The sequence below is a fragment of the Ascaphus truei genome, chromosome 1, assembly GCF_040206685.1.
Source record: "Ascaphus truei isolate aAscTru1 chromosome 1, aAscTru1.hap1, whole genome shotgun sequence".
Taxonomy (NCBI): Eukaryota; Metazoa; Chordata; class Amphibia; order Anura; family Ascaphidae; genus Ascaphus; species Ascaphus truei.
Window position 1 is genome coordinate 462,148,272 of NC_134483.1, and position 23,716 is coordinate 462,171,987.

General features: G+C 40.9%; 1 protein-coding gene across 2 annotated transcripts in view; it reads left to right on the forward strand.

Annotated features, from left to right (window-relative positions):
• Positions 1 to 23,716, forward strand: part of SGCZ (sarcoglycan zeta) — a 1,846,920-nt gene that overhangs the window by 1,655,512 nt on the left and 167,692 nt on the right. For both annotated transcript variants that reach the window (XM_075565961.1, XM_075565968.1), the window contains one exon: positions 139 to 226. In XM_075565961.1, coding sequence (XP_075422076.1) covers positions 139 to 226 — 88 coding nt within the window. The remainder of the gene's footprint in view (positions 1 to 138; positions 227 to 23,716) is intronic.

Consider the following 23,716-nt stretch of genomic DNA (forward strand, 5'->3'; position numbering starts at 1 on the left):
ATCGGGTTGTTTTTGGATGAAATTCACCATTTACTTGCAATTAGAATTGGCAGATAAATAATAATCCCTTAAGTTTTAGTATGCGTTCAATTTGATTCTTTTCTTTTGTAATTACGTTTCTAAATACTTGTTTTCCAGGACAGTCCACTGGTGTTACAGTCGGACAGGAATGTAACAGTGAATGCAAGAAATCAGAATGGCCAGCTAACAGGTCAAATGACAGTAGGTGAGTGTGCAGGTGAAAATATTATTTCAGCAATTGTCATTCTATTGATCCTTATTTCATAATCATTTTGGAGGTAACATTTATTGGCAGCTTGTAAGCATAAGGAATTTGTTCATACAGTTGCAGATGTACGAGAAATGTCTAAAAAATTATATACGTGCAATAACACCACACATTTCAAGGATACTGTACATTGAAACAATGAAAAATATAAAATAGAAATACAAATTAGACAAGGTCTCTTGATTGATCAGGTGCACAGCTAAATAAAGGGCTGCTACATTGACCCCTTAATCATAAAGTATCTGAAAATCATTCAATTACCAGGTACACTAGAAATGCAAATTGCAAAAAAAATATTTTCACATGTATTTAATAAAAAACAATGTACTGTACCTGACTTTCACTGACTAGACTTGCTTAAAGCAATTAATTGCTGTGAAAATTAATGGCATAAAACTATTCGTTGTAAATAGTTTTTTATTTTTAGATTAAATACAGATGTTGCAGATTTCATTACTTCCCCTAATAAAACAACATATTGCATTCAAACACAGAACAGGAGCAATAACCTTTGCTACAGCTTTAAATGTGAATAGATTTTTTTTAATTAGCATTTTGAGTGTGCCTAGTAATTGAATGATTTTCTAATTTCAAAAGACTGTAACTAGTTATGTACAGTAGGTTACAGCTTCTGCTTCTTTCATTTCTTTGCTTGCCATGTTAAAGTCATTGATGATAGCATTCTGTTTAGAGATGTGCAAAACTCTTCAAAATTGAGTCGCACTTTTTGGAGGGTCTTCACTTAAAAAAACATTTTTTTGCTAGTTCGCCATTCTTTTGATTTCACAGGATGTTGCATTTTCTCCTGCTTCTTGTGAAATGTCACCAGAAAATAAGTGAAAAGGATTTAAGCACAAGTACTGCAAACTTTCCCGAAAAAAGTGTATAAAGGGTCCCGTGACATGCTAATATTTGTTTCTGTGTTTGGTGTCACCAGAAGCAGGTGGCTGTAGGGGATAGGGGCCTAACCTGATACAGATAAAATGGGGGTATTTTTGGTTTAAAAAATGGTGTTATTTTTATGGTGCAAGTCATCTAAGTTGCACCGCTAAAAAGAACGCATTTTGTACCAGGTCTGAAGAAAATATTGGGAGCGGCAAAAAATGTGCTAAATAATACAAATGTCATTATTTTCATGCCAGTCATCAACTTGCAATATTTATCGAAAGTGGCCTAATGACTAAAACACTGCATGTTTTTTATTACCTCCTCCAGGCTGGCGTAAGCCCTTTCTGGCCTACGTAAAGTATGTAATGGCCAAAATACATAATGTACTGTACATTATATACATAGGCAAGACAACCTAAACCAATATGGAATAGGTGATAAAAAAATAACTACAACACAGTTAAATACATATTAACCCCTTAGTAGCCCTGGTGGTCAGCTAGTCATAGACTTTCTGATCGATTACCGGGAATTGAGCCATCTCTACTCAACTCTGATACTGCGTGTGCCTATCACACTTCATGCAGATTTGTCATCACAGGACATATGCATTATAAGTGCACCTGAATCCCTGCTTTTTGAGTAATTGATGAGGATGAGACTGGGTTCCTGACTTAAATACCTAGAGGCTGCTGACGATTTTAGAGAGCAATAGGTATTGCTGCTGGCTTAATCGGCATTCTAAAAATAATCCTGCTCCTGCTTACTTGAGCTATCACTGCTGTACCCACTAACAACAAGAGCATATTCATCATCATCATACTCCTCCTTCTCCTCTTCATGCTCAACAGTTTTATGGGGTTTTGCTGAGAGAGAGTGTCGATGAGCTAAACCTGCTCTTGGACACTCATATACAGTAGGCTTCCTTTATAAACTGACCATTAGCACTTGCTGATCAATATGGATTAGTCTTTGGATCTAGAATTGCTACCAGAAAATCAATACTTTTAAATTGCTTGCTGCCCTATCTTCTGCCTGCCTGACAATACTCGTGACCTCTGCCTTCCCTGACTACAGTATGTTGTTGCTTTCTGCTTGCCTTAATCACAGTCTTTATAAACTATTAACCAGTTTTACCTTCACTTCTGCCTCTTCCATTGTACGGTGTTTGTCTGTCGATACTGTCCTGCACCAACTCTGTGATGCACAGCCCATTTCTACAGCCACGCTGGGGGCTTCATCCAGTTGTAGCCATCAGAATCTGCTCTCAGTCAGTGAGCCCCCCTTTGCCTTACAAAGAAAGAAACTATTCTGTGAGTCATATGTATACCCCTCAAACATGTCGAGGGACACCTGTGCGCAAAAAATGGGCACCCCTGAGATACCTGCTAATTGGATATGCAAATGACTCCTATTAGCATAGTTCTCAGGTCTGCCCATTTTTTGTGAGTAAGTGTTTCTCCACGTGTTTTGTAAGGTGTGTTTGACAGGATATATATGTACATATGTATACCCCTCAAACATGTTGAGGGACACATGTGCACAAAAAATGGGCACCCCTGAGATACCTGCTAATTGGGTATGCAAATGACTCCTATTAGCATAGTTCTCAGGTCTGCCCATTTTTTGTGAGTAGGTGTTTCTCCACGTGTTTTGTAAGGTGTGTTTGACAGGATATATATATATGTAGCCTGTCAAACACACGTTGCAAAACACGTGGAGAAACACCTACTCACAAAAAATGGGCAGACCTGAGAACTATGCTAATAGGAGTCATTTGCATTTCCAATTAGCAGATATCTCAGGGGTGCCCATTTTTGTGCACAGGTGTCCCTCAACATGTTTGTGAGGGGTATACATATATATATCCTGTCAAACACACCTTAAAAAATGACATGGAGAAACACTTGGGACTTTAACAATAAATGAAGGCAAATCATTAAAAACAAAAAAACAAACAGCAAGTAGGAATTAACACCATATTCGTGCAAATAATTCTCCCATCTCTAATATACAGTAGGATATTTACGATGTAGTAAGACGTACTGTGCATGTTGCACTCGCAGCCCAGATAGATTAACTCTCTGGGGGATCTGATCCAGAAGCATGAACCCCCTGCAGCGCAATCATGGCAGACACTATCCCCAGTGTTGTGGAATTTTGCTTGTTCATCCGCAACACTGGGGATGGTATGTCTATCTACATCTGTAAGTAGCCATGTGAAATGTGGTTTACTGCTAAAAAAAGGTAGACTAGAACTATGAGTATTTGTACAAGTAGTGGCCATGATCTCTTGCTGCTCACAGAATAATTGGCTATCATCCCATTCTTTGCTAATGCTTCCACTGTAAGGACCCATGTGTGAGGATTGTGTCACTCTGTGTAGCCTCAGCCTACAGTATAAGAAGGCACCTGTCCATGATACCTGTGCTTCCCAAAAAGCTTACTACCTTGGAGGCTCTAACTCTTCAGCTCTCTTGCTGCTGGTTACCTTCCTGGTTCTTCACTCAATTTATGGTAATACCTGGTAATGATTCTGGCTGGCCTGACCATTCTATTCTGCCTGCTCCCTGCCCTGACCCTGAATCACCTGACTATTCTTCTGCCTGCCACCTGTCCTCACCATTGATAGTCTCACCACTCTGCCTTCCTACCTCCTCCCTTGACACTTGGTCCACATGTCTATACTTTGGATCCAAATTCATGGTTCTCATTCCAGCTATCTGTGATAACCCAGGTGCTAACTGACCTTTTCTGTGGATTTTTCTGGGGTTCCTGATATCCATCAACACACTAACAGTTGTAATAACACCAATGATCAGATTATCCTCTCTTCTACTACCATCAGAGATGTTTTTTTCTCCTGCTTGAACAGTTTGCTTACCACACACTACTAACACCTTACTTAATAAATGTCATAATTATCATCAACCTCCTATATCTCTGCCTAAGCTGCAATTTCTCCCTTAGCTATCCCTTCTAAATCCTCAGTCTTGAAATAGAAGAGGCAGATCACGTGCAACATCCATCCCTGCATATTTTGCTGAGGCATATGTCCCGGATTCTGACCCTCAGAAGTACTTATGCTAGTGACCTTGTACACCCAGAGGTGGATTACTGTGCAGATTCAGAATAAGTATTACTTCTTACAGTCCTCCTCCTCCACTCTGTCCCTGTGGCAAGGACACACTTTTGTAATACTATAGCATGACTGTGATTAACTGTGTTTCTACTGTGGAAGTAGTACTTTCTGGGGCAAGTTATTCCCTCTCACTCAAACTAACAAATATGCTTACTTTGATAAAGTATGAAGGGCTTCCCTATTTAAATCAAACTAAATCAATTAAATTAGCACTGGGCTGAACATATCGCATGAAGAATCCATATCGCATATCGCATATCGTACCATCCCTGTCCAACGATGGTAATTTTCTCTTGGGATATGTCTGGCCCACTGCCATTTGAATTTATTTACTCAGATTACACTATGACACCCATGCACACATAGACCAGATATAGGGGCAGATATTCACATATATGCCACCCATAAACACAAATTCTCATGAAGGTACCAGTTAAATACAGTTATGTGCACTTACAAAAACAAGACTTACATCTCATAGCTCCAAGACACGTAAATCCTACCAGACACGTAAGATGTGATTAGATGCACCCAAAATTACTTCTGCACAAATGACCCGGACCTGCTTCATCAAAATACTGATAAAGTGAGACTATAATATTTCTGCAAAATATGTGGTTGTAGCCATATACATTTAGTAAGATCTGATATCAGAATCTACCCATAAATTATATGCATATAAAATGTCCACATGATTAGTGGACAAGGAATAAAGTGTGCAGTTGCTATAAGTCAACCATGGAGGAAGAGCAAGAATGGGTAAAGGAATTAGGGATGGCAGCAAAGCTTTAGGTCTGTCAAAAAGGGAATTCAGACTTAAAAAATGGTCAGTGCCATTGGTGAAACAGACTGAACTTTTTTGATTCTGCATACAAATTGGCACTAATATAAATTTTCTTTTACTAATGAAAGTTAAAAATCTGAAGAAGAGTTTATTCTCTAGTTAAACGATCTGCATGTTTTATACCATTGACAATGTAGTCATAAGTTTTCTCGGAACAAAATACTGCATTAAAGGTTTTTATAAATCCTTTATACATTTTTAATGTTATTATTTTTAATTATACGGAAGGCAACAGTTGGTCCTGTCAAAGTATAATTCTATTCATCCGATGACTTATTTCATATTTTTAAAATGTTCACCTTTTTCCTTCATTAATTATAAATAGTGTATATTTGCAATTTGTCTGGTGAAAAGGGTTTAATACAATGCTAGTATATTAAATGTAGAATATTTAACTAAAAAGTAAGAAATCACTATAAAATACAGGTACTTAAGCGTTTTCTATAGGTTCCTTTATGTTTTACTGCATATGAAAGGCAGGTGCTTCAGAAAGTGTAGATTTAGAGCTCATGTCAGCATTTATATTCCATTTACTATTCCAATTCTAGCATTTATATTTCCCTTTGTTCTCATATCTTATTTCTCTTTTCCAAAGTTTTGTTATACAAAATATTTATCTATCTGATGAAGATAACTGAAAACTTGTTTTCCCCTTTCAACCACTGAAAGAAGTATCTTGCTTTTTCATACAGCCAAATACTGCAGTTTTACAGAAACCAGAAATCAGAAAATATGCCATAGAAATGTAGAAGATATACCTCCATCAGAATGGAGATAGGCTATCATATGAGTTTTGCCGGGTAATTGCATATTTAAGGGGGATTTGGGTACTGTTCTCACTTAGCAACTACATTAAATGTATGGCTTATTATCACTATATAAAATGGAATAATGTATAATTACAATATTATCTAAAGAATATGAGTCAAAATAAGCTTGTGCTGTGGTGTTGTAGCTACTGCATAACGGTAGTTATTTACTACAATTTAAAGAGTATTTTTAATTTGCAGTGGCATCCTATTTAGTAGTTTTCCTACAGTATATCAAGGAGAAACATTTAAGTTACAGAGTCAATATGTTTGACTGTCAGTATATATTGGCAAGATGGTTCCAAGACATCATGAAGTATTTGACTGTTTTGTCAATAAAAGAAAATGCTTGTGTTAATACTCGTGTTATTTTTCACAAACATAAAAAAAAAAACAAGCAGATACTGTACGGTGTTCTTTCTGAAATACTACATTATGACAAATAAAGGACACAATTATACCAACAACCATGAACAGTCTTGTAAAAATGTGGGAAATACCCATGATTGCATGGTAAAGAGGATTTTTTTTTAAACGTGTTAAATTGCACTACTGTATGTCCCTCACTCAGCTTACGATAAAGGGGAATTTAAAATGAGTGTAATTTATTTTGCCAGTTACACTATGTGAAGTAGATTATACAGACATAGCCCATTGACATTTTCCCATGATTGCATTCAGCCATGGTCATTCTGTTCAGAAGAGTTGTGAGAAATGAAAATAACTGAACAGTACATCCACGGGGCTTGCAGCACATGTCAGAATGCCTTCTGTGGCACGGTTATGGGGAAATTTAAATTGGATATTTCTCAATATGTTGATTGGTATGACACATAAAATTGTGTAAATTGATGCGTGACTCATGGTGATGAGGAAGAGAAAGGCAATATTGTACTTTCTTATTTATGTTTTATTCTTTCACATGTGTCAGCTAGTAAGCAACAGATGTGGGCCAAATGTTTTTGCGGATTTGGATCTGCCTTGGATCAGCTGGGTTCCTTTGGTCCACAGATAAATCTCAAAAAGTAAATCGGCTATTTCTGCGTTTTTTTTTTCTTCAATAAAAGAACAGTTCTAAATCCGCTGTCAGATTGTTAAAAAAAAAAAACGCACATGGATAAGAGACTTTCAATTTAATAGTGTCTCCAGCTCCATGATAATGGCTAAGCAAACTATATTTAAATGAGTCCCATTTCACATTTCCATACTAACTATATAGTGTTGACCAGCCTAAGGCACCAACCTAATGACATAACTTGAGTTAGTAGTACTTTTAATCTTAAAAAAGATATAGAAAGTGGACCATATTTACTAAGCAGTGTTCTGTGATAGGGCACCTTCTATGCTGGAATAGATTACAGCCTATACAAATAAGTGGACTGTAAGGTGTCTTCCTGTGCCAGAAGGTGTCTCATGGCAGAAGACTGCTTATAAGATACAGGTGCAGCGGCTGTTATTGGCAGGATCCGTGAACCTCGGCACGCTAGGTGTGCTCCTCGCTTACCCCAACCCGCGACGGGTGTTCCGCTTCTCCTGCCTCCTGCAGCACATGTTGCCTGCTGGCGAATACCAGCACTCCATCATTCCATCTAGGGACACGCGCGGACCACACTCTGCACTAAATGCCGTCCCCACTGGCCCCGCCTCCAGGCTATGCTCGTGCGGTGATGCCACCGTCACGCAGTGCGCACCCACTATGCGCAGTCCTCGCACACATGCGCAGAATCTTCCTTGCTCCTCTGCCTATACTAGACCTGTTACTGATTCCTCTTCCTGAGTATACACCTGTGCTAATCTCTCCAGCCAAATACAGCCAGGCATACTCCTGAGTATGCTCCAACCTCATTGGGCAATCTCCCTTTATATGCTCAGCTGCCACACTGGCAAATTGGCTGAGCATAAATCTTCCTGCTAGCGACGTGTTCACTGCTGTCTTGCCTCCACAGTCTTGTCCTGCTCCTTGTTCCTGACCTTGGCTACTCTTTTGGACTCCACTCTTCTGTTTTCCTGAACACGGCTACGTACGACCATCCGCACCTCTCCAATATTGACTTCGGCAAAGTACTACGACGATCCGCCTCTCTCCATTCCAGACCACGGCTAAGTACCTGCTACGATCTGCTACTCTCCAACACCGACCTCGGCAAATATTACTGAACATCCAGACCTCTCCTACCCCGACTTGGCTACCTCGACCAATCTACACTCCAGATGTGCCTACGCGGCTGTGGGTTGGTGTTATATAAAATCCCCAACCTCTGCCTCACGGTCACGCCTTGTTTGTGGTGAGCACTCGTTACAGTTACTGATCATTTACCGAATTTGTTTTCGAGATTTCCCCTAAATTCTTTCAAAATTTGCCGCAGCAGACGAAATGGCCCATCGGATTAATCCTACCAGGGTCTACCTGTCTGTAAGAGATGCGCAGTAAGAGATAGGCTGAATCAGTCACTCTAACTGCACGACTCGAACAGGCGATCGCTGAGTTTTTATTTAAATTTAAACACTACAGTATTGTACCAGGGGGTCTCCGGAGTTGAACTGCATTGATTTCAGGTCCAGGGACCCCCTACTTCCCGAGATACAGGCCTCGTTATGGGGTGCCAGAATCCCCATGTTAAAATCCTGTGGGTCATGTGACCGTGAGATCTAAAGAAAGCAAAGGGATACTGGCACCCCATAACGGGGCCTGTATCTCGGGAAGTAGGGGGTCCTTAAGGCTGAAATCAACTTTGTTCAACCCAGAAATAAAAATTAAATGTAAGCAGCGTCTTTACCATAGCGGCTAGCATTCAGGGGTTCCGTGTCCGCCGGAGGGGGAGAGCTGGGATAACTCTCCCAGCTGTCCAGACACGGAGACAGAGTGGCACCCCCACAAAGGCATCCTGGCTTACCTGGCATCAGCTCTCTCCTGTCCCTGGTGTGTGTGTGTGTATGTCACGGGAGACTCCTGTGGCGGGTAGGATCTCGGTCGCCGGAACAGCAGGAGCGTAGTAGGGGTCACAATCAGAGGGTCCGAGGCAGGCGGCAGACAGCGCAGTCGGGTGACAAGCAGGGGTCCGAGGCAGGCGGCAGACAGCGCAGTCAGGTAACAAGCAGAGGTCGGCAATGAGGAGACTGGAACAGAATAGGGTAGCAGGATCAGGTCCGGGAGCAGGGACTGAGAACGGGGAGCAGGGGCTGAGACCAGGGAGCAGGGAACAAACAGGAACAAGCCAGATACCAGCAAGGGCCTTTAATATGAACAGAATCAAATACAGGATTGGTACAGGAACAGATAAGGATCAGAGACAGAAGCATGTGCATAGGAGTCTGACTCAAAACAAAGGCAAGGGAACAAACAGGAAGCAGAAGCTATAAAGGACAGAGACAGGAGCAACAAGACAGATAGACAGACAGAGGAACCCCAGGGCACACAGAGGGCAGCAGCACACCCGGTGGACAAAGAAGAACTATGGCTAGGCAGGAGGTCTAGGAGACCCTGAAATTACTCCCCCCTCTCGAGAGCGTTCTCCGGACGATCCTCCAGGCTCTTCAGGGAAACCTTGATGGAAGGCCAACTTAGTGTGTATGTCAAGTGCTGATGGGAAATCTGTGAGAGGTGCATTTATCCTCATCACAGGAGCGTAGGCATCAGCATCAGGTACATTAAGCATAGCAAGGAATCCGTCTAACGTCATAGCAGTGGCATCGGGAACAGATACATCAGGCTCTTCACATGCATCAGTGGGGACAAATAGTTCACTTTCCGTGGTCTCTTTTTGTGACCAACATATCTCTTTTAGTTTTGGAATCAGGAACTTCCCAATGGGTACATTCAACTCAATCACAGGGGCATGGACATCAGGAACATGGGCCTTAGGAACGGGTGCATCAGACTCTCCATATAAGTCAATGGGGACATTAAGTTCACTCTTCGTGGTTTCTTTTTGTGTCTGCCATTTTGTGGTATCACCTAAATTCTCATTAAGACCAGCTATTTGAGTTTTCAGCTCTTAAAGCTATCCTTCTGCACTTCTTTCCCACTCCATGCAGTTGTCAGTTCAGTTTCTTTGGAGTTGAGTCGCGACTCCATAACTCCCAGCTGACTCAGAGTAAGGCTTAAATGTGTTTCATCTTCTTCATTTCTGATCTGCAGCTGCCGGTACTCCTCCCAGACCTTGTCCAGCTCCAGCTGCAGCTAGACCTTATCACGGGCTGTGTGGTCCAATAATTTGCAGGCATCGGCCATTTTGACCTCATAGCGCAGTGTCAGGCCAGCCATTTGACAGACGAACACCTCCTCTCTCTCCTCCTTTTTGGCAAGCTGTTTCTTGAGCTCAGCAATCTGCGCCTGCAGCGCTGTGAGTTGCTGAGATGTGTGTTCAGCTGCTAGCTTTAGCTCTTCCATTTTTAGGCGTTGCTTCAATTTCCACTCCTCAGCGAGAGGCCCCTGGTTGAGTGCATCCTGCAATTCTATTCTCAGTGCTTTCATCTCTTCACTGTGATCATTTTGAGCTTTCTTCCATGTATCCCTCATCACGTCTTGGAGCTCTGCAAATTCCTTTGCTAGGGTCTCAGCAGCATGTCTTTTCCATGTCTCTTTCTCGTGAGTGTACTGGCTGGTATGGATGGAGCAGTGTCTGTGCTCCTCTAACTCTTGCTTCAGTTTCTGGACCGCCTTGTGCTCCCTCTCATACAGGGTCACCTGGGCTCTAAGCTCCTCCACCAGCGAGTCTCTGATTATGCTCAGTGTGGCCTTCAGCTCCTCATGCTGTTCTGTGGGGACACACTGGGTACTCAAATACTCTTGCAGCATCTTTACTTTGTAGGCAGTCTAGAAACTTTCTTCCTGCAGAACTCGCTGCTTTTCCTCAGCCTTCACCCATCTCTCCTTCGTGTCCTGCAGATGTGTACGCAATTCTTGCAGCCGACTCTGCAGCATATTTTCTGCTTGTGTGCGCTGCTCCAGCGAGACACGTTCTTCTTGCAGAACTCTCTCTGCATTCTGCAGTGCTGTCTGCACGTCTAACTTTTCCTGGGCTAACTGTTTCTTCTCCTCTCCTAATTCATGGAGTTTCTTATCTCCTTCACTGATTTGGAAATAGAGATTCTTAAACTCTTGGGTTACAGTTTCAAAACTGCTATTTAACCCTCCGAGGATCTCTCTCAATGAGCATAGTTCTGTGTTTAAGTGGCAACTCTTCTCCGTAGAGGCTTCCAGGTCTGTAGTAAGCATGTGAACCTCTTTCTGAGATGCTTCCAGTGCTGCGCCAACTTGAGCCATGAAACTCTGGTACTGGGCATTATCCGCGTAAGCCTTCTCCAGCTTACTTGACAAGATCACCCTGTCATTCTCCAACTGATACTTTTCTTTTTCCAAGTCACCCTCTGCTTTTTCCAGTGCTAATTTCATCCTTGACTTTTCTTCTATCAATAGTCTCTTCTCCTCTTCCAGTTCATGGAGTCTTTTATCTCCTTCACTGGCTTGGACAAAGAAGTTCTTACTCATTTGATTTATAGTTTCAAACCTACTATTTAACTCTTCGGAAGCGTCTATCACAGAACGTATCTCTGTTGTAAAATACTAAACAAAAAGAAAAAGGTAGCGCTAATAAAATAACCCGGTAATGGCCCGCAGCCTGGGATATAACTCTGACACCCACGGTCAGAAGAGACAGATGCAAAACATGTTATATCAGTGGCGCTGGGCCGCAAGTAAAAACAAATAAAGGATCACCAATGAAAAGGATATATAGCAGCCTGATGGAGGTAGATGTCCACTAGAGCCCTCCTCGTGTTGGCGGTCAGATCATGTAGACAAAAAAGATTAAAAAACAAACATAGTGTGATACAAAATGACATAAACACAAATAACACCACTAACAGACACTGAAACTAACATATGCTGAGACACACAATGGACTGAAAAGTAAAAAAGACATTTAATATAATAACTGATCGTTCAGTACAACTAAAATCACACAATGTGAGAAGTCCCTAATATCCTTTAGCTAGCTGAAATGCCCGCTTACCGGAGCCCAGCTTGTAACAGGCAGTGGATAATCTGAGAGTATCCCCTCTCTTACGAAACCGATGTGGCGCCTGCCCGTCTCCTGGGTGTTTGCCTCGTGCAATTGTCCGGCTGCCAGGGAGTAGGTGGATGTAGCAGCTGTCTTAGCTTCACCAGGGCAAAATCATCCGTCTACGCTCCCTCTCTCTGTCCTCCGAGATGTGGACATGCGCCGAAGCGCTCGGCGTCGCAGGGCATACACCGCCGCAACCCCAGCTCCTCGCGGTGAAGGGGAAAGCTCTTGGCGGCAAATTCAAAAGTGCTCCAGTGAAGTAGCTGCTCAGTTTGGCCTGTAGGGCTCAGAAACGTAGTATGTAGCGTTCAGTGATATCAGGGACCACCCTCCGATTGATTTATGAGCTCAGGACTATTTCACCACATGGACTTAATGAGGACTTAAAGCTGGGCTGCTTTCTATAATACTTTATTTTTGTAATATTTTATTACATCTCCATTGTACTGTCAATTTTCTTCCATGTTCCCTTTCCCTGTATGTTTTACTTTGTTCACATCTTTGCACTATGGTGTCTCTATCACTTGGTGACCCAGGTCTGACTCCTATCAGCATTACACCATATTGGTTGGCATTGTTTTAGCAATATTGCTGTATTGGCTTAGCACTGAGAGCTAGGATGTTCATAGCTGTGAGATATATTTTGTCTTTTCAGTAAGGTTTATATGTATATACCAGTTTCACAGTTTTTATCTAGTGTTTCTTAGTCTATATGGAATTTCCATTAGCATAGCTAACAATATTGCGACTGCATAGACATTCTTTTAACAGTTATCTTGCGCTATTATTATATGCGTCACCAGGGGCGCTGTTGCTTTTTGACTGTATATATTTGTTTATTTAGTTGGACATGTTGCATGTGCACAACCCCTGCTGGCAAGGACGCCACCGGGTAGTTAGGCGCAGGGCCCGCTTTGCGATCGGATCTGCACGCTTGCATAACTTCCCCTCACTGACGCGGTCGAGCTGCCATTTGTTACACATAGTGGGACAGGTTGCGCGCACACTCTTCTTCTTGTCGGCGAGGATGCCACTGTGTTGCTAGGCGCAGGGCCCGCTCTGCGATCGTGTATGCACGCATGCGCAACCTCTCCCTCATTGATGCGGTCGAGCTGCCAATAGTTATATACAGGTAAATAGGCGCTATATGCGACGGGATGTTTAAGCAGACTCGCGGTTTCTACTGGATGCTAAGCACGCAATCGGGTGTCAGGTGACGCACAGGTATATGCGTTGTTGATATGCACGTCACCCATAACTTACCGTAGATGCAGTTATTCCATTGGTGCTGGTTAGTAACATTTTTTTCTATTGGTGCTTGTTGGAGGTGGGCTGTACCTGGGATGGTTAATTTGGTTTTCTAATTGGTTTCAGGTGTTTTGTTGCATGATGTTGTGGGTATATATGGGTGCTTAGAACAGTCACTTGTTGCCTGCCCTGAGGAAGGTCCCTCTACGAGGACCGAAACGTTGGCGGCCCTGTGTTCACAATACACATTTCTTTGGAGTATTATTGCGGTGTGCAGTCTTTTGTCATCAGGATCCCCCTGGTTACCACATGTCTATATACACAGTGTTCGACAAACCTATACATTTGCTCGCCCCGGGCGAGTACATTTAACCCCCGGGCGAGTAAATATTGGCCCAAGCAGCACACGTTTGGTACTAGGTGGCGAGTAGATTTTTTTGTGTGGCGAGTAGATTTTTTGGTGATTTGTCAACCACTGTATATACACATATATATATATATATACATATAGCTCAACCCCATTATAGCGCGGTCCGCTTATAACGCGGTGTGTGTGGCGCCCGTTTTTTAAAAGCTACATTTTTTAAAGCTTTGTTGCTAACGGATGGATGGACACACACACAATACTCCCCTGCACATCACATCTCCCCTTCCTGCACATCACATCCCCTTCCTGCACATTACATCCCCCTGCCTGCACATCACCCCCCCCCCCAGCCTGCACAACACCCCTTCCTGCCCATCACATCCCCCTGTCTGCACATCACCCCCCAGCCTGCACATCACCCCCCCTGCACATCCCATCCCAACCCCCCTGCACATCCCATCCCAACCCCCCTGCCCATTACATCCCCCCTTCCTGCACAACACCACACACACCCATGCACACACACACACAACTCTCCCTCCATATACCTCCGCTGGGGGGAGGAGAGAAGGGAGCTAGTTCCTGTACGGGGACTCACACACACAGCTGACATCAACGCCCAAATTCCGTGAGATCCTCCCCCACGCTCCCCCCCTTTTGCCGACTCACAGCTTCTCTGCACAGCACACAGATCAGCTGCTGCTGCAGATGCCGGGTAATGCTACGTGGGGCTGCCGCTGCAACGCCGTCTAAAGGGAGAGCTGGGAGAGTTATCCCAGCTCTCCCCCTCAGGCGGACACGGAATCCCTAATTGTGACGGCCATTTTTTTTATCGCGATCCCGGTTAGAATGCGGTCGTATCGGGTGGACCCAGAGTACCGCTTTACAACAGGGTTCATATATATATATATATATATATATATATATATATATATATATATATATATATATACAGTGGTTGACAAATCACCAAAAAATCTACTCGCCACACAAAAAAATCTACTCGCCACCTAGTACCAAACGTGTGCTGCTTGGGCCAATATTTACTCGCCCGGGGGTTAAATCCACTCGCCCGGGGCGAGCAAATGTATAGGTTTGTCGAACACTGTATATATATATATATATATATATATATATATATATATATATATATATATATATATATATATATATATATATATATATATATATATATATATATATATATATATATATATATCTGGCAAGCCTAGTTTAACCATACTGTAAAAGCAATATACCCAGCTAACATGTACAGTATATGGGGCTGACATGGCAAGTTAGGCCTCAACCCCCAAATGTGGAACACACTGAAAAAACAATGGCCCTCATTCTTTGGAGGTTAGATTGGCACTTGGCCAGACAGCATTCAAGAAAAAGGCATGAAGGCAGAGGGCGCCTAGAATTTCCAGAGTTTAAACAAAAATGTGTAATTTAAACCTAAATCTGGCTACCTACAACTGCCTTAGTCTCTCCAGTGAAGCAGCACTGCAAGAACTGAAAGACAAACTTGAAAAGAGTAAATGGGATATTGTTCACTTTTAGTGAAAAAAGAAGAAAAGACAAAAGTCTCATTGAATTCAAGAGCGGATATCTATAATATTCCATACAATAATTAGAGAATGAAGATGGGATAAAGCGCATTTGGAAGCAAGAAGACAATATTTCAAAAGAACCTTCCACTGTGCCTCAAGAGGAAAGTGTTTGACCAGTGTATTCTGCTTCTGTTCACGTATGGATGATAATTCAGAAAACTTCACACAACTCCATGAAGTATGGAAAGATGTATTATGGGCATTACGAAGAGACAGGAAAAAGAAAGAATGGGTTTACAAACAAACAAAAGACTGTGACAAAATCACACGGGGTCAATAAATTACAATGCAAATACAAGAAGAAATTACTATAATTTGACAAAGAGGTTACTCGATTGGATTCTAAGGGAAATTGAAATACCCAGACAATAACCAAAAGTAAGATTGGAAGATAAAATCAGAAAATGTGTTAGAGCATCTTAAAGACAGGCTTGCAACCACAGTAACTGGAAGTTAATTCAGCAGTAGATTGACAAGAGCTGAAGATGATGATTTATATACATCTATACCATAGCCACTATTTATGGTAGACATAATATAGATAGCACTAGGCAACCGAAAGTAGTGATAAAAACCGTATTATATAAAACATTTTTTATATTGGACCATATTAACAGTTTAGTACCTGAAGTGTCCACTGGCCAGCTGAATAAGGTCAACCAAAGCCTGGCTGGCCACATGATATCCAACATTATATATACGTTCACACTATGTAGGAGGGTGTAGGAGACATGTGCAAACATATAAACAGGGAGACGTATTTAAGTGAAAATAAACATTGGCTTTTATTTATCCCCTGGCTTTAAACAGTACAAAAACAGGCCTATCCGTTTGTAAGGGCTGACTTACACTTCCCTGTCCCTATCTGCAATAAAAGATAGATATACACAATCTTACCAACCTCTGATCCCAAAGTCCAAAGAGGTACCTGTAAGCAGAGTGCTCTTTAAATCAGTCCGGGTCTGGGTTAGTGTCCTTGGGAGGCACTCAATAGAATGTTACAAGGTCTGCTGCACCCTGGAATAGAGGGTCTAGTTCCCTGGGATCTCACTCTGGCAGCACTTATTTCCTCAGAGCTTGAAATATCTGTTCCTGGGGATCTTGCTGGAAGCACTGTCCCTCTGTGCCCAAGACAGCCATACTGTTTGTGCAGCAAACCTTTAAACCTGCTTGATGAGCCAGATGGAGACAGGCTATTTGACTCTAGCTGCAATAAACCAGCTTCCTGCTGGACTCATCAGCTACAGACAGACTTTAGTTGTCCTGCCTTTTTAAATCAGGGTAAGACCCTGTCACGGAGGGGTTTCTGTTATATTCATACTATGGAGCTAATTCAGTAAGCTTTGTTAGCACTGTTCTGTGCGATCTGCACGGAAAGCCCCATTTAAGTCAATGGGGCTTTCCGTGCAGATCACACGGATCAACGCTAATGGAGCTTATAGAATCAGCCCCTATATCTTGAATCACAGTACTCACACACTGATGGCTGCAATTTTTGGGATCTTCACATTAGACTTACTATCTGTCCATGAGACACAATGCTTATCGCTCTCCTAATTATTCTAATTAAAATATTCTTATCTCATGGTGCATAGGGTAGAGTTAGCATGGACACAAAAAATCCAAGTGGGGTATAGACCCTCAATTGGACAAGAAACCCAAAATTGCACTCTATGAGAATAAAACACTTAATGCGACTAAACAATATATCCCAGGCTGATAGTCAAAGTGCTACACGACGCAAAACAAAAAATAATTTATTAAATACATGAGGGAGCAATATCAGAGAGTGTGGGGTATGAATAAGGGTGTGTTTAAAAATACAGTAAATGGTGGCCAGGATAGAGAGTGTTCTCTCTCACTCAGCAGGTATAATTCACATATAGGGAAAGGCAATGCTAAAGCTTATAGGGTATGTCCCTTCAGAGAGTACCTGGTGGTGGGCAATGAGGTATAGTCAGCCAAAGTCCTGACAAGGTATGCGATAGAAAATTATACCAACAGCAGGAGATACTAAACACAAAGTAACGCTTAAGGCGTAAAGGAATGTATCCCTGCTTCATCCGAATCACTTGAAAAAATGTAACATATGCGGAATAAGCAAAAAGCAGGATTTTCAGCGCTCGTGCTGCAGTTGTTTCGTTAGGAATAATCCCTGTGCTGCTCGTGCATGGAGCGTCTCCCCAGAGGCTCCCACTTCAGAGGTGATCCCCCCTCGAAGGGGGGGAGGACACCCTGAGAAACAGAGAAGAAATAAATGCACAAAAGCGCACAAGGGACAGGATTAGTATTAATTTATTAAAACAAACACATAAACAGCTGAGGGGATCCAACCCCTCCTCAGCTCAATGAATTAACTGCCCAGAAATGTAAACCATATATATGGTCTCTAAACATAGAAAGCTCTAACACAGTAAAACATACACAACAAAAACACAATCAATGTAAAAATAATAAACAGAGAAAGTACTAACAGCCCAAGGGAGTTAAGATAAAAACCGCCATAGAGAGCTATAATACTGCTGACAGGGGGAAGCGAACACTCACACTGAGGCAGAGAAGGGGGACCTCTGATGGCCGTACAGGATCCGGATCACGGCATCAAAGGAAGATGGAAACAACCGCCTCTGGAGCCTCAGGCAAGCTCCGTTTCAGCCTCTCAGCAAACACGCGCAGGATGACCTGTCGTGACCTCTACGCGTTTCGCACCACGTGCTTCGTCAGGAGGTCACGTACAGCGTCATCTGCGCGTATTTGTAGGGAGAAGGGAATCAGTTAGGATGGCCCCCTTCCGACGCCAGACCCAATGCCCTTAGAATGCCAGTAGTATGTTTAAAGTGATGCTACCTCTTTCCCTTGAAATGTCACGTATTGCAGCGGTCACGTGTTGCCGGTTTAACAGACATAGATACGAATCCAAACCTGCAATACTTACATATAACATAACTTGAGATCATCAACTTATATACATACACTGAATTAGAGCAGAAACAGATATACATTTTACATATTAATTACACATGATGAGACTATAATTCATCTTTAAAATACCCAGTTAAAACTAAATACATATAGTGCTTTAATAAAAACATATAATGTTAATACATATACCATAAAAATGAGAGACAAATATAGTATTAAATAATTAATGAAAGTAAAAATAAAAATAAAATTTAAACAGACATTGAGCCAAATATATTATCTCAAAAATGGAGTGAGCTCAATAAGTTCATTAAAACCAATCGGATGTCTAGTTTGCATTTCATATATCCAATACTGTTCACGTTTTAATAAATGATTATCTCTATTGCCCTGTCTGCTGTTCATTTGGATATGTTCAAGCCCTTTAAATGTAATGCAGGTGGGGTCATTGTTGTGGATCTCTTTAAAGTGTTTTAGTAGTGGTGTAAGCGGCATACCTTTAGCAATAAATTTCGGTATGTTTTTTACGTTTCTCAAATGTTCTAACATACGCATTTTTAGTGGCCTTTTTGTCTTGCCTATGTACTGTAAATTACAGTTACACTGCAAGACATAAACCACATGCGTAGTCTGACAGTTAATGAAACTTTTTGTGTTGTAACTCCGCTTAGTGGCACAAGACGTGACTGTAGTTCCTTTACAAATATGTTTGCACGCCTTGCACCTCCCACATTTATATGTGCCTTTAATGCCCAAGCGATCTTTAATGTCACCAGATGCAATGACTTTTCTGGTGATTTGGCTAGGGGCCAACATGTTTTTTATATTTGGCGCACGTTTAAACACTATCCCAGGTTGTGAATTTAACTGAGGGCCCAATACAGGGTCCATTTTCAGTATTCCCCAGTGTTTTTTTAAGATTTTCCTGACCCCATTATGCATATCACTGAACTGAGTTATAAAAGCAGGGATTTTTGTATTTTTACTTTTGTCCCTCTTATTTTTATTATAATTCATCAGTGATTTCCTTTCTATTTTTTCCAGTTTCTTTATTGAGGAATCTATCAGTTCCTCATTATAATTCTTATCGAGAAATCTTGTTTTGAGGAACTTAGATTGTATGTCGAATTCCTCGACCTTAGAATCATTTCTCTTTAGTCTTAGAAACTGGTTAAAGGGAATATTTTGAACCCATCTTTTGTCATGACAGCTAAGAGGGTCAAGATAAGAATTGACGTTAGTAGCTTTAAAGTGTGTTTTGGTCTGAACTGTATTGGATTCAATATATATTTCCAAATCGAGGAAATTAATGCTAACTGAACTGTTAACACCACTAAATTTTAGATTAAATTGATTTGCGTTTAGTTGATCAACAAATCCAAGATAGGATTCCTCAGTTCCCTCCCACACAATGATGATGTCATCGATATATCTCCTCCACAGCCTAAGCTGTGGAGGAGAACATCGAAATACCTCAAGCGACTCCCACAGTCCCATATATAAATTGGCAAACGATGGGGCAAACGTAGTCCCCATCGCCGTCCCCAATATTTGTAAAAAATAAAGAGAATCAAACATAAAATAGTTGTGACCCAAAATGAATTCAATTGATGTGAGAATAAAATCAATTTGGGTTATAGGTAATAATTGTGGGTTCATAAGAAAATACCTTGTAGCCTCTATGCCTTTTTGGTGGGGGATACTCGTGTATAGTGCTTGCACATCTAAAGTGGCTAATCTACAACTGTCATTCCAGACAAAATTATCCAAAACCTGTAAAACCATAGTGGTGTCTTTAAGGTGAGACGGAAGTGATGTGACAAGTGATTGCAGGTAAAAATCAATATATGTAGACAAATTAGAAGTGATAGAATCGATTCCTGAAATAATAGGGCGTCCAGGTGGGGAAGTGAGGGATTTGTGAATCTTGGGGATATAGTAAAAGATAGGGACTGTGGGTGTCTCAACGAGTATATATTCATATTCTGGCTTAGACAAAATCCCAATTGCAAGAGCATCAGTCAAATGCTTTTTAATGAGTCCCAAGTATTCTCGAGTTGGATCTCTCCCCAAAGGAACATAAGTGGTTTTGTCCTCCAAAATGCGATAAGCCTCTTTAAAATAGTCCTCTTTATCCAAGAGGACTATTCCACCCCCTTTGTCAGCTGACCTCAAGACAATATCTGGGTTGGCTTTCAAGGTGTTTATACTTTTACGTTCCTCCCAAGTGAGGTTGGAATGATATTTAGAGGATCTTTTTTGACACATTTCTTTAAAGTCTCTCTCCACCATTTTACCAAATAGGTCAATATTATGTCCTCTAGAGGCATATGGGTAGAAGACTGAATTGGGCTTAAATCCTGAGTGAAGGTAACTACCAAAATTGACAAAATCTGGGTCACTTTCTCTTAAAAGGGCTTCAAGGTCCTCAATTAATGCTATATCTTGAATATCATGCTCTATAGGTTTTTTAATTTGAGTGTTAGCTAGTTTGTCACTAGAGCTACTAAAGTGACGCTGTAATGTCATTTTCCTCAAATATTTTTGAAGGTCAATGTATAGATCAAACTCTTTCGCATCCCTTGTAGGTGCAAAGGTGAGCCCCTTCTTTAGCACCTGAAAGAGATGGTGATCTATAGTAAGCGAGGATAAATTAAATATCCCGCTAGAGATTAATGTTAGTGACTCAGGGATAGCCTCTTTGTAGGCGGGCTTTCTCCCTCCTCTCTTACCTCGTCTGAGTATCCCCTTTTGCGATTCACTTTTGTCAGGGGATTTGAGGGAGGGTTGTCTAGATCCCAGCTCGGTCTTTTGAGCTTGTTTTTTGTTGTTTTCTGAAAAAAACAGTCATTACTATCATCATTTTCACTGACACTTCCTTTACCTCTTAGTTTTGAGAATTTGTTAGAAACCGGGATATCAAATTCTAAACGTTTGTCTTCCTTAGGAGTATATTGTTCTCTCCTTGGATGTTTATATTTGTGTTTGATATCATTTGGTTTCCCATTTTTGCCCACTGTTGACCAATTATCACTATGGCTTCTCTCTCTATATTTATATTGTTGATAAGGCCTTTCCTTAGAGTGATCTTTCTTATTCTCATAGTGTGGTCTCTTTGAATTTTTATTCACTTTGTTGGCTTTCTCATTTTTCTGAGGATTTTTTAGAGATTTATTGATTTTTGGAATGGCACCGGACAAATTTTGATCCTTTTTCATTGGTTCTTTTTTAGATGGATTAGTGCTTACTGACTTTTGTGGAGTCTGATCGTGTAAGATTATATCTTTATTAACACTTTTGACTGTTTTGTCTTTCCAATCTTTTTGCCTATTCTCTAGATAATCAATTTTATCTCTTAGGAATTTTTTATTTTTCCTCAACATGATCCCTTTCTCATGTTTTTTCAGTTTCCCCACCATATCTTCTACCAATTTTGGCAGCCCCTCTAGTGTTGGCAAACTGATAATGTCCGTCTTAACCTTGTCAATTTTGACGGACAGTTCTTGTAGTTCCTTTTTCCTCTCTCCCATAAGGAGTTTAACGAGGTTAATGGAACTTATTTCAAGAATTTCTTCCCAAATGGCTAAAAAAGCTGGATTTTCATTGCCATACGTGGGTTTAATTAACAGTCGCAGCCCTCTAGGGAATCTAGGGATCCTTTTATGCTTAATATATTCTTCAAAGGATACAAGTTCCCAAAATGCCTTAGTTTCTTGCTCCAACAATTTAGTAAGGGCAAGTACTAATGAGGGTAAATCGGTGGAATCATCTTCCAAATTGACATCATCACAAAACATTTGACCTACTAACGCACTTCTATTGTTCCTATTATTCAAACTAGACAAAAATAGGGTGGTGAAATCAAGTGGTGCAGCCATCCTATTGTCTAAATGAAATCAAAATACAGTTGATAAAAAAGCCCCTCAGTAAAAAGTCTCTCAATTGTAATTTAAAATAAATGCACTTGTACACAATTAAATAATAATTATTAAAATGCAGAAAACAGTCTTATCTATGCAGCTAAAAATCCAGGGGAGAAATAAGGTAACCAATGTCCCAAGTCCAACTAATTGAATCTGGAAACAGTTCTTTATCTTGAAAGCAAAAAGCAGGATTTTCAGCGCTCGTGCTGCAGTTGTTTCGTTAGGAATAATCCCTGTGCTGCTCGTGCATGGAGCGTCTCCCCAGAGGCTCCCACTTCAGAGGTGATCCCCCCTCGAAGGGGGGGAGGACACCCTGAGAAACAGAGAAGAAATAAATGCACAAAAGCGCACAAGGGACAGGATTAGTATTAATTTATTAAAACAAACACATAAACAGCTGAGGGGATCCAACCCCTCCTCAGCTCAATGAATTAACTGCCCAGAAATGTAAACCATATATATGGTCTCTAAACATAGAAAGCTCTAACACAGTAAAACATACACAACAAAAACACAATCAATGTAAAAATAATAAACAGAGAAAGTACTAACAGCCCAAGGGAGTTAAGATAAAAACCGCCATAGAGAGCTATAATACTGCTGACAGGGGGAAGCGAACACTCACACTGAGGCAGAGAAGGGGGACCTCTGATGGCCGTACAGGATCCGGATCACGGCATCAAAGGAAGATGGAAACAACCGCCTCTGGAGCCTCAGGCAAGCTCCGTTTCAGCCTCTCAGCAAACACGCGCAGGATGACCTGTCGTGACCTCTACGCGTTTCGCACCACGTGCTTCGTCAGGAGGTCACGTACAGCGTCATCTGCGCGTATTTGTAGGGAGAAGGGAATCAGTTAGGACGGCCCCCTTCCGACGCCAGACCCAATGCCCTTAGAATGCCAGTAGTATGTTTAAAGTGATGCTACCTCTTTCCCTTGAAATGTCACGTATTGCAGCGGTCACGTGTTGCCGGTTTAACAGACATAGATACGAATCCAAACCTGCAATACTTACATATAACATAACTTGAGATCATCAACTTATATACATACACTGAATTAGAGCAGAAACAGATATACATTTTACATATTAATTACACATGATGAGACTATAATTCATCTTTAAAATACCCAGTTAAAACTAAATACATATAGTGCTTTAATAAAAACATATAATGTTAATACATATACCATAAAAATGAGAGACAAATATAGTATTAAATAATTAATGAAAGTAAAAATAAAAATAAAATTTAAACAGACATTGAGCCAAATATATTATCTCAAAAATGGAGTGAGCTCAATAAGTTCATTAAAACCAATCGCAAAATTTCATGCAAACTAGACATCCGATTGGTTTTAATGAACTTATTGAGCTCACTCCATTTTTGAGATAATATATTTGGCTCAATGTCTGTTTAAATTTTATTTTTATTTTTACTTTCATTAATTATTTAATACTATATTTGTCTCTCATTTTTATGGTATATGTATTAACATTATATGTTTTTATTAAAGCACTATATGTATTTAGTTTTAACTGGGTATTTTAAAGATGAATTATAGTCTCATCATGTGTAATTAATATGTAAAATGTATATCTGTTTC